At 36.8% G+C, this 13035-nt stretch overlaps 1 protein-coding gene across 4 annotated transcripts in view; it reads left to right on the top strand.

Annotated features, from left to right (window-relative positions):
* LOC144978566 (lactadherin-like) overlaps positions 1-13035 on the top strand; it is a 229637-nt gene that overhangs the window by 165535 nt on the left and 51067 nt on the right. For all 4 annotated transcript variants that reach the window (XM_078924796.1, XM_078924793.1, XM_078924795.1 and 1 more), the window contains one exon: positions 4830-4970. In XM_078924796.1, the coding sequence (XP_078780922.1) occupies positions 4830-4970 (141 nt within the window). The remainder of the gene's footprint in view (positions 1-4829; positions 4971-13035) is intronic.

Raw genomic sequence — 13035 nt, 5'->3', positions numbered from 1 at the left:
GATGAAATTAGGTGGAATGTAGGAAGGTATATCTAGCCTACTTATATTATTTTGCCGCACTCTGAAAAATAAAACACATGTTTGAAATTGTGGTCAGAAATCTCGTCCTTCAAATATCGATTTATGAAAATGACCCTCATTTTGTCAAAAACCTTTAAACCTGGGACCTCAATCGTCATTCAAATATCGCAAACCTGGGACTTGTTACAGAGCGGCACACCTGTAGTATGTATTTTACCAATTTGGTTCCATAATGAGAAACGGAAAATGCAAATTTTTCCTCGAAGCAGTGGTGGTCATGATTTTTGATATTATATAATCCACTGCGCCATTATGGTATTAATGTCAGAATTTACTAGAAAAAATTGACGAGAAAAGTATAAGGAAAAGACAATTCAAATTTCGTACAGTTTTGAAAGTAGAGGCCTTCAATTAGTTTTGTTTGGGAAAAGTTATTTGTGGCAACCTTCTGGAAAACTATTAATTTTAGAATATCGTAGAAAACAAATATCTTCCAAATCACGAATCCCTATTCCAACTGAGGCGATGTTGATCAAATAATAACACTGATTAATAGAAGAGAGACTTTGACCTTTTAAAAGTGTAAAAAGAAGAGAGAGAGAGAGAGAGAGAGAGAGAGAGAGAGAGAAATAGAGAGAGAGAGAAATAGAGAGAAAGAGAGAGAGAGAGAGAGAGAGAGAGAGAGAGAGAGAGAGAGAGAGGTGTTTTTAGGGATTAAATGTTATTAGTATAAAGATAAAAATAAGAGAGAGAGAGAGAGAGAGAGAGAGAGAGAGAGAGAGAGAGAGAGAGAGAGAGAGAGAGTGTTTCAAGGGAATAAATGTTATTCGTATAAAAATAAAAGTTCGACCGTACAAAGTTCACCTTCTAATAATTGAATTTGTTACCTGCCGTCGCAACCTGGTATACTGCCGTACTCTGAAAACAAATCATGGAAAACATTTAGGCCAGAAAACTCGTCCTTCAAATGTCGATCTATCAAAACTTTATTTAAAATTGAAAAAAAAAACCAACTTTTGAGAGTTTTTGACAAGATCAGTGCCAATTAAATCGATCGATATTTGAAGTACCCAGATTATCAGGTTTGAGAGTTTTAAACATGATGTGGCTTATTTGAATTGATCGATATTTGAAGGATGAATTTCCTGTACAAAAGTTTTAAATGTGATTTATTTTAGAAAAGTGCGGCAATGTTATGTCGATATATATATATATATATATATATATATATATATATATATATATATATATATATATATATATATTATTTTAATATTTACCACAATGTTTGAGTCAGTCTGACTCAAACATTGTGATAAATATTAAAATAATAATTCGCTCCATTGCTACATGTCGAGCACTTTTCGTACCATATTTGTATCAAACACGATTCAATATATATATATAAATATATATATATATATATATATATATATATATATAATATATATATATATATATATATATATATATATATATATATAATATAAGGGGACTGGAAGTTTAAAGAATTAATAAAAATTGACTACAAGTTGAGGAGCAAAAGTCAATATCTCAAGCTTTCTATTTTGATTCAATTTTCAGCATATATACCAAACCGGTATAATACCGTTTTGGACTGTTGGGTCACAATTTTGGGAAATTAGTTGAGGTAAAAAAAGAAATCACGTTTACACTAAACAGACGGAAACAGAGCGTGTACGTCATAGCTTGTCATACTGGCATAGAAGAATGCTAGGACTTGTAAATGTGAATAGAAAAACATAATAGACCTTTAGAATGGATGATAACAACAACAATTTAGATGTTACACAAGACTAGATACAAGGGACAATAACTTTGACACGACGATTGCACGCGTGATAACATTGTATTTATTTAGTATTTTTACACGGTGTGTACCGCATTTCTGAACACATGTGCGTAAAACAGCGCAAAATTGGCGTAATTTTTTATTTAACAGCATTTTATATTATCCGGGGGTTAGGGTCATGTAGTGAAAAATTGAATATGCTCGTTTTTTTGTTATATTTTATACAATTTAAAATATATTGGGTTCAATGTAAATATTGTAAGAAGTAAACAACTGGCTGTGTTTGTTTGGTGTGTTAGTAATTACTCTGTATACACCACACACACACACACACAAACACACACGCACACACACACACACATACACAAGCCCCCCCCCCCCTCCCACATCATTTATATCGTGATTTAAATGTTGGCTTGTAGGTGGCGTTTACCCTAATCCTTTTAACCAGTAAACCGCGCGTATTTAAAAAAATTGGCCAGAAAACTAATCCTTCAAATATCGATCGATTTTAATGATCCTCATCAGCTATGCATAAAACTCTCCAGCCTGGGACTTCGCCAGAAAACTAGTTCCTCAATTATTGATCGATTTAAATGAGCCTCCTTGGCAAAAACTCAAACATGGGACCTCGCGGGGTTTCAGACTTGAGAGTTGTTGCCTAATGAAGGTCATTTATAAAGATCAAATTTAGAAGGAAGAGTTTTCTGATTAAATTTTTAAATACGCGTCTTTACATAGAACGGCGGTTAATTGTTGAAAGCTTGAACTTGTAACATTAAATCCATCATATAGTAGTAAATTTAGTTAAAAAACTCAAATTCCGTATGGACATATTATTATGTGAATGATACTTATGATAATATGTCGTATACTTATTGTCGCGAAAGAAAAGAAAGCCATTTACAACATTCCGAAGGGTAATTGAAACACTTGATACACGCTTAATATGTAATGCCTTATGTGTGGGGCTCACACTCTAGAAAAACTCAAATTTTAAATTTTGGCCAGAAAACTCGTCCTTCAAATATCGATTAATTAAAATGACCCTCATCATGGACTTCACGAAGAAAAAGATGAAAAGAAAAAGGACAAAGAATTTGATGAAACGGTTCAAAGTGAAAAAGTGGTGGAGATTGAAGACTTCGATCGAGGGTAGAATGGATAATCTGAAGGAGAAGAAGAAGAAGAAGAAGAAGAAGAAGAAGAAGAAGAAGAAGAAGAAGAAGAAGAAGAAGAAGAAGAAGAAGAAGAAGAAGAAGAAGAAGGAGGAGGAGGAGGAGGAGGAGGAGAAGAAGCGGAGGAGGAGGGGGACGAGGTGGAGGGGGAGTAGGAAGAGGAATTGGTTGACAGAGAGGACGACGACGACGACAACGAAGAAATTGAAATAAAAATGAAAACGAGAAACAAAACACAGTTGGGCACAACCTTATAGTACAGATAGTTATAGCGAATCTCCGTCTAGTGGTCGTATTTTTTCCAGTCCCCTGGCCGCATTGATGGGTAGGATTAAGGGATTAGTGACTGACACCTAATGTCCACGTATAACGTGCCGTGCCATTTAAACGGACTGCCTTGGCGTAGATTGACCAAAAACATTTATCGCAAATTTCCCAGAAAACATTTCCTAAATTTATAGATTATTGAGATAAACCCGAGTGACCCAAACGTTTAAAACCCGAGACTTCAAAGCATTCTCAAGTTTAAGACTTTTTGACATTTGCATCTTGATTGGTTGATATTTGAATACTGGCCGAAATGAAAAATTGCATTTTGTCAAAAATCTTTGGCAAAATCTGGGGTCCGAGCACATTGACATCATTGCCGGGCCAATCTGGTTCATCATTGTGGTCCGCTACATTTGGCCCCACCCTCTATTTATTACCGATTTACCACAGGAATGTGAAATTAAGCATAGCTTCAATATTTCTGTTTTGGTAATGGTTAATGGTAGAATAGATTAAAAGCTTAAACTATAATTTCAAATAACGAAACCATAAATAAATATTATAATTTCAAGGCAACGAAACCATATAGCACAGGGTATCTCGATCAAGGTTGGCAATTTTCGAACCAACAAGCAGTGTGAATCACATGCTAGAATATCTCTCCAGACGACTTGAAGAAAGGAGGAAAAAAACTAAATTAACATTTCTTTTTAAGACAGTGCACACAACTTGAGCTTGAGTTTTTATATAGCGCAATATCCACTAAACGTGCTCAAAACGCTTTACACCTTCGACCTTCCGATCCGAAAACGAGTGTCATACCACAAGCCCACATAGCCACACAAAACAACCGTGTGGATCTACCAAAGGACAGATTAAACCCCCTTCCAACGCTTGTAGTAATGAGATTCCAGATTCCATAACCAAACCTCAATTATCACAATCTTTTTTTGCTTTTTAAAATTTAATTTGTTTCCAACTGCAAAAAGTTTGTCAGAAAGTGAACGTTTCTAAGAGCTGATAAAATGAAATGGCATGAATGAATGTGCGGCTATGTGGTCTAGTGGTTTTCGGATCAGAAGGTTTTGGGTTCGATCCTCGCTCGGCGCATAGTTGAGTCCTTGGAGAAGGCTCCTCACTTACATTCTATCACCTTAGTCAGGTGTAAAATGAGTACCTGACAGTTAACAGCGATGTTTCTGTCCGACAAAAAATGTAATATCGTCTAACAGGCGCCATGTTCCGTTAAATGTTGCTGTTGGCCAGGGACCCCTTGTTAAGCGCATTGAGAACGATAAGTGGATATTGCGCTATATAAAAGGTCAATTTTTAAAACTGTGAACAATTGTTGAGCGAAAATTGTGAAACCCATAATATTAAATCTGTGTTTACTCCGCCAGAGGTGGCTTGAGTTTAAAGGAAGAAGTTCCCCCCCCCCCCCCCCCCCCGCCCTTCAGGCCAGTAATAACGATACTAATAAATACTAATGAAGATATTATACGAAAACACTGAATACGTCTTTAAATCTATAACATGTTTCATTCCAGTATGCAAAGAGCCCCTAGGTCTCCCACCTTATGGAAGAATCACATCTTCTACAGCCAGGCGGTTCAAGAAGGGGAGCTCTTGTCAGCCCGAGGATGGCCATGTCTTATCATCTAAGGCTTGGTGTGCCAAGGTGGAAAATGGTAAGTCGTCGTCGTCGTCATCATCATCATCATCATCATCATCATCATCATCATCATCATCATCATCAATCATCTTCATCATCATCATCATCATCATCATCATCATCATCATCGGCAGCAGTAGCGGCAGCAGCAACAACAACAGTAACAGCAGCAGCAATAGTAACATTGTTATAGTTGTCTTCACTATTATCATCATGTTCACCGTTGTCTTCATAATCATCATCATCATCATCATCATCATCATCATCATCAGCATCATCATCATCATCATTATCACCATCTTTTTCTTCTTCTATTTCTCCTCCTCCTCCTCCTCCTCCTCCTCCTCCTGCTCCTCCTCCTCCTCCTTCATCTTCTATACGGTCTTGTTGTACAACACTCGCTTTCGAATCGGAAGGTTCTGGGTTCGAGCTCGGTCGTCGCATCGTCGAGTCCTTGGAAAAGGCTCTTTACTCACAATCTCTCACCGTAATCAGGTGTAAAATGAGTACTTAGCCGTTTACAGTTTTGTCTCTGTCGCACAAAATTGTAATATCGCCTAAAAGGCCTCACGTCTCGTTCTACATGATACGTGTTGCTGTTGCTCGGACCCTTTGTAAAGCGCTTCGAAAAAATAGTGGATATTGCTCTATATAAAAGCTCAAGTTTCTTCTTCTTCTTCTTCTTCTTCTTCTTCTTCTTCTTCTTCTTCTTCTTCTTCTTCTTCTTCTTCTTCTTCTTCTTCTTCTTCTTCTTCTTCTTCTTCTTCTTCTTCTTCCTCCTCCTCCTCCTCAATTGTCTTTTAAACCAACCCAAACGCTGCCACCCAGTCAGGCGCCAACACGACATGCACATTTATAGATGTTTTCTTCTGATCTTGCCAGATAAAATAGAGTTTCTTTTTTATCATTTAAATGCTAGTGCAAGTAGCAATAAATTCAAAAGTTACTTAATCATACGCACTTGTTCAGATCTTTATCTTACACTGGTGCCTACTCCTTAATTTCTTAATTTAATAAATCCAAACCTTTATTGAAACCACCCCTTTTTTGTGACCAGTCAAAATGGGTTTATGTCGGGGTGGGTTGGTCTGGTTTTTAAGATAAGTATTAAACTTAACCTATATAATTTGAGTTAAGGTAAATTATTGAGAAGAAAGGGTTTTGATCCTTAAATTTAAAATGAATGAATGTAATCATATCGAATCGACTCGTCTGTAGTGTTTCATTCATCCTGTTTTGTTGATAAAGGGGAAACCCGAAATGTCCATTTTATCTGTTTTCGTATATTAAATTGAAGCTTACATTCAATTTCACATTGTTATTTATGACAATGGACACAACACAGCATTTTTGGCATAGCTATTCCCGACATCTTGTGACAAGATAGGGTCAAGATTGAACAAATTTTGTCCTTGTCTGCTCCCTATTATTTTTCTTGTTGATCACAACAACATTCCAGTATTTTTTTAAAGACCAACAAGCACGAGATATAGTCATGTGAAATAAACAAATCCCAATAGCCACAGGTGTAATTATTTATTTGTAAAGTAATCTCACATAATGTTTTTGTCCGCGAACTTGCTAGTTTGCCGGTCGTCCGTCTGCTTTTCGAGTGGCAGTTACTATTGTCGTCCTTCAAATGTCTTCATCGGCCATTCACCTCTTAACGCTCTCATTTGTCTATCTATCTATCTATCTATCTATCTATCTATCTATCTATCTATCTTTCTATCTATCTATCTATCTATCTATCTATCTATCTATCTATCTATCTATCTTTCTATCTATCTATCTATATATACACACACACACACACACATATATATATATATATATATATATATATATATATATATATATATATATATATTCACCCATCCATTCATCCATTTATGTATCTATCTATCCATCTACTAATCAATCAATCAATCTAGCAATTTATTTATATATTTATTTTTCTCTCTATCTATCCATCTACCTTTCAATCAATCTATACACTCATCTGTTTACCTGCCTATCTACAAATCTATTTATATAATTATTGATTCACATAATATCTATCTACATTTCTAGCTTTCTATCTAGAAACTGAGCAATCTATTTATTTCAACTATTAATTGCACAGGGAAACATTCAATATTGCTGACTCCAAGTTTTCCCCTCTCCGTATATATTCATCCTTCTATAAAATAGCACCCACATATTATTATCTCACTGTTCCCATTCTCTCTCTCTCTCTCTCTCTCTCTCTCTCTCTCTCTCTCTCTCTCTCTCTGTTCTCCAAGTTATGAATTATTGCTGTTCATAGTCCCCGGCGAGCTGGCGGCGTAGAAGTAAGGTCACTCATAAATGAAATATTGTTGGTATGAATGGGGAGGAGAAGATTGGGTTTAACTTTTACCCTTCAAGATTGTGAGAGGAGATGGAGTGAGTCAGTTGGTAAAGCTGTCTATTCACCAATTGAAAGGATGATTTGGCGTGTTAGATCTGAAGGAACTTATTACTTTGCGAAATACCCGTGTCCTACCCAAAAAGTGGCACGCTGTTGGTTTAACGGCACACTAATCGTGACCACTACTTCTATGCTCACATGGCCACAAAGACAGTTTCATTCTATTTCTGACGAATAATTGTAGAACGAAGTATAAACTTAAAATGACCAAAACGTTTTTTGAAGGGAGCATTCAAATAAATTATGTTGAGCCCGTGATGGATGCAACGACGGCACATCTTGATAGCGAACGTTCATGTACAATATTATATGAACAGAATTGAATTCATTCAACTATAAATAGACATCATTTACATTTAAAGCGATTTTTCATTTAATGTCTTATATATAATAGAGGGAGGTAGGTGGTTATTATTTGGCATTGAGCGGATTTGTAAAACAGAATGGTCCGCTATTTTAGTTATTTATTATACATATTATATTCTTTTTGATGAACGTGGTCACGTAGGATTGTCTGTCACTCTAACCACTGCCTCGGCTCGTTTGGTCGCCCAGGCATTTCAAAACCTTGGTGCTCGCTGAGTTGGGAAAAGCTGGTGATTACGCTCAGGTGCAAGATCATAATAAATTTGGATTGGGGTTTGTGATGCTGTGCCAGGAAAATAGAACACAAAAAAAGCGCCATCCTCCCAAACGTTTAGATATACTTGACTGGGAATCGCTTACCTTATATTATCCTTCGTGCTTCAGCGTAAAACTATCATTCACACCTTTTCAACTTTTTATTTAGAATTGTTGCAGCATCCAGTCTCAGTCTCAAATTTTAAGTTCAACTTCGTTTACAACAAAATTGAAGACCAATGAGAAGGTGGCAATTCCGTTTAAAAATCCGTTTGCGAAAGACATGTACCCGGGTGGCTCAGAAAGACTGTCCCTTGTTTGCCAGTGTCAGTGGGTCTCTTCTATTTAACCCACACAGATGCAGTTTTTACATAAGTTTTCTACAAATATAATTTTTTTCTTATGCTAATTTTTTAAAAAGTCAACAATTGTAACATTTTTATATGTTGTTAAAAAAACCATGGCAAAAAATGCAAATGTTTCTTGTTTTTTAAATGTCCGTCTCTTTTTGTTTCAATTATTTGTTCATTATGTAAAATTACTCGAATACTGAATAAAAGGAAACAATTCAAATCACTTTTACAAAGAATTATTTTATGAGATGTAATGTATTCATCTAAAATGCACTGCTATGACACTGCCTTGTTTTTTGTTTTTGTTTGTTTGTTTGTTTGTTGTTGTTTTTTTAACAAGTTGACGCAGACAGTGAAGAAAATGAATATCACTCACCTTGCAAACGAGTGACTTCTGAGCAAACAGGTTTTATTTTCTGCTGAAATTCTGTCATAATTGGCAATGGTTGACTCTGGTTTTCATAAATTTTTGTCGAAAGGGCATTCCAGAAGTGATTAATCAAAAGGATTCCGGTGAATTTGGTGGCCAACTTTCTTTGTCAAGAAACGTCCTGGTAATTGACGATGCAGAAACTCGTGGCAAATCCTCAAGGTCGGCTTTATCAAAAAATGAAACCATTTCAGGACAAAGATGAAGAGTTCTGTAAGCAGGCAACACGTCATTCTGTAAAACGATGCAGTCACTTTCGTTTTGTTGGGTTCGACAGAAAAAGGTATCTGCGAATCCTTCAATGAGTTTCTGTGAGAATGAACTGCTTGTGTGACGCAGACTATCCAGAGGAATGTTTCATTTTGAAACAACACATAAGGGATCTTTATGATACAAAAGTAAAACCCCCTTCAAGCGATTGTAATCAATAAAACCGTAACATCAAATACGTAATAAATTACGTCCCCTGTAAGGTAATTAGAATTTACTCAATTTAAATCCCCTTTGACAACATAATTTTAAATATTTGATTTTTACCATGATCATTTCAACACTACAGGTAGGATAGCAAACAAATGGTAGACCTCCAAACAGGGGACAGTTTTTCTGAGCCACTCGTTATGTGAGACAGACATTTAAATTCCGAGGTCTCGATGAAAGATCCTAGTATGCTGCCCCTATGATTTGATTCATTCGGTCTAAATACGACACCACTGCTGTTTTGTCTCAACATGCCTTCATTATTCTATCTCGTCCAATTTCGGAATCGGACCAAACCGAAGAATCGGTCGACTCCTTATTGTTTTACAATTTACATTTCCGAGTTCTCGAATATTAAAATATCGACTTGCGTCGAATTTGCACATGGTAATCTGGTTCTCGACATGCTATTCAAACGTTTCCTTACTCTTCTCTTCTTCGGCACAATTAATGTTTTGAATGTATGTACGAATACATTGAAAAGCCGACACCAAATAACTAAATAATGATATGTCTTCCCGCGTCTATCGTAGAAGAAGAAAAATAATGTCAGATGGTATTTTTGATAACTGACTACCCTGGACTCAATGGTAATTTAATTGAGGGCCCAGTAAAATTATATAGAAAAGCATGACATTTTTTATAGTTTTGGAATTCAGTCAATGCTATTCTACATGTACTTATAATGTAGCTTTAGGCTGTCGAGTCATTCTGCGATATACTGACAAAACACCGTTTTTATTTGGCCCGGAACTTTAATTATATTATTTCATGCATAGATCTTTCAGTAGAATTGTCTTTTTAAGTCTTAGGCTTACAGCTTTTTGGCTTGAACGTCTTTATAGATAAAGTAAATGTCTCTGTTCAAATCTTAAATGAGTAGTTTTGTCTTAAAATGCATAAGATCACATTAGACCCCAGAAAGCATTTTGTCGTTGTATTGTAGATTGGAAATGATGACCGTATGCTCGAGAGCTCTCATGCGGAGAGAACTTCTTCTAGGTTCCATGCCTGGTCCAGGCTTCGGATACTGCATGAATTATCTCTCTCCATTCCTCCCTGTCTCTTGCTTTTTCAAACAGCTCTTGGATTGTTAGGTTGGTGAAGCCCTTCAGTTGGTCTATGAGTGTTTTTCTTTGTCTCCCCCGGGCGCGTTTACCAGGTATTTTTCCACAACTTGCCAGGTATTCATTCTTATCTTTCCTTACTATGTGTCCGAAAAAGGATAGTTGTCGATCCACTATTAAGGGCATTAGTTTCCTTTGTTGGTATGTTTGTTTTAGCACTTCTTCGTTCGTTTTGTGTGCGGTATACGATATTCTCTGCATCCTTCTCAAGCACCACATTTCAAAAGCTTCAATGTTCTTTTGTGTTTCTGCATTTGTAGTCCAGCTTTCGCATCCGTATAACAAGATTGGCCAAACGTAGCACTTCAAGACTCGGAATCTAATCCCGAACGACATCTGTTTGTTTTTCAAAATGTTTCCGAGGTCCATAAAGGCCTGTTTGGCTTGAGTTATTCTTGCTCGTATGTCTCGGTTACATCTTCCATCTGTTGTCACTATTGAACCTAGGTATTTAAAACTTTCTACGTTGGTAAGCTGCTCGCCGTGAATCGTTATATTGCAGGTGTTGTTGTTTTCGGGTTTTTCTGTATTACCATGCATTCTGTTTTGGTGATATTCACTTCCATTCCCTTGGCTTCACTATTTACTACCACTTTGTCAACAATCTTTTGAAGTTGGATTTCTGATGTTGCAATGAGTACCGTATCGTCTGCGTATCTTATATTATTTATGTTATGACCTCCTACTTTTATTCCCTCCATATTATTTATGCCCCTCATGATTGTTTCTTGGTATAGATTAAACAGATCTGGTGAGGCAACACACCCTTGACGGACTCCTTTCTTAATAGGAATGGAATTTCCTGTAGAGTTTCCGATTTTGATAGATGCCTGCTGGGTGTAGTATAATGTTTGCATGAGTCTGAGGTCTTTCTCATCAGCGCCAATGGAGTGCAGTTGTTTTAGTATTTCTTCGTGGCGTACTCTATCAAAAGCTTTTTTGTAGTCGACAAAACAGAGGTATAGTGGGGTCTGAACCTGTATAGCTCTTTCACTTAAAACACGGAGGAGGTATATTGCGTTCCTTGTCCCTCTGTCAGGTTGGAATCCATATTGTTCTTCTGCGAGTAGTTTTGTCTTAAAATGCATAAGATCACATTAGACCCCAGAAAGCATTTTGTCGTTGTATTGTAGATTAGAAATGATGACCGTATGCTCGAGAGCTCTCATGCGGAGAGAACACGAGCCTTTTAATTAAAATACTAAATACAGGGTTTATGCTTAATATGTCCAGTATAATTATTTAAAACCCAGGAGATCTTTTCGGCATGGTTTTCTGTAGCGTAAACAAATGGATAAGAAAGCAATATATATTTCCCTTGGACAAGAGAAAATCGGAGGTCCCAATGTCCCAGATGGGAGAGTGATTGCTTCACACACAACGGGAACCATATCTTTTTCGGATGAAGACGAGTGTTTTGTTTTCTGACCTCTCTGTCCATCCAGTGGTGATTGGATAGCTGGGTCTGGAGGAAAGCACTTTGAGATAGACTAGCGTCCTATCCAAAGGGTACCAAGTAATTACTATTGTTCGTTCAACGCCATAGAAGCCGAGCTCCATGGGCCCCTGGGTAATGAAGGACTACATTTTTACTACAAGAGCGAGACACTGGTGGTTTATTGTTAAGTAAAGTTTTCTATATAGCTGATTATCTCTTTTTGTAAAAAGTAAATCTTAAATAAGGGCCGTGAGTTTGACCTAGGGCAGTTGTAGTCATTCTTTCAAAAGTGCCCAGCAAATCAGATTCTGCCGTAAATTGACAAAAAGTCGTGATATTTTATTTAGAGCAATATTTACTGAATTTGCTCAAAGCGCTCAAATAAAATACAAAATCCCAAACCAATGGTAATATTTATCATGAAGAATGTGATACGACAAGTGAATGGCAATATTACAGTTTTCTACAAAGACAATGCTGTGACCAGGTTTAAGCATTTGACACTTGTGTATGGTGCGAAAATGTAAGTAATTTCGACTATTCGCCGTCGTTTACGTCGGTAGTCGAATTCAGGGAATAACCGTTCAGAAATCACAAGTCTATGAAAAAGAAAAAGATGGAAGAGGAGGAGGAGGAGGAGGAGGAGGAGGAGGAGGAGGATAGGAGACGGAGAGAATTTGAATAATGGCATGACCAATTTTTTTTTCAAATGGGCTAAGAAACCGTTACTACCTATTATCGACCAAATATGCCAATATCTTTCAACGAGGACCGATTAATTTTAGCAATACTCATTGTTTTCATACATATCAATCACGATCTGTCCAATTTGATATAATCCCATACATGGCATTAAAACATCAGGGAAACAAATAAACACATCAAATCCCCATTTTCTTAATCCCCCCAGTCTTGATTCTCGTGTTGTAGGCAGGCTTAGGGTGTTTACCTTTTATTGCGGCAAGTTACCTCAGCCGAGCAAAATGCAATTGTGGAGTCAGTTGTCCAGTCCAGAGGATGTCGTAAATCCATCGGCAGATTTGTTTGATGCATGTCATCAGTGACGTTTATGAGCGGCCACATGCACTGTGACACAAGGTCTGTCACCAGATGGTTAAAGGATTAGCGACCCCAGTGGTTTATAATTATTTGGTACCAACGTTATCACCCCCAATATCAT

Source organism: Berghia stephanieae, chromosome 8 (assembly GCF_034508935.2).
Source record: "Berghia stephanieae isolate SIO BIC M18660-M18661 chromosome 8, UCSD_Bste_1.3, whole genome shotgun sequence".
Lineage (NCBI taxonomy): Eukaryota > Metazoa > Mollusca > Gastropoda > Nudibranchia > Aeolidiidae > Berghia > Berghia stephanieae.
The sequence above is the reverse complement of the archived record's forward strand: the minus strand, read 5'-3'. Positions and strand labels throughout refer to the sequence as shown.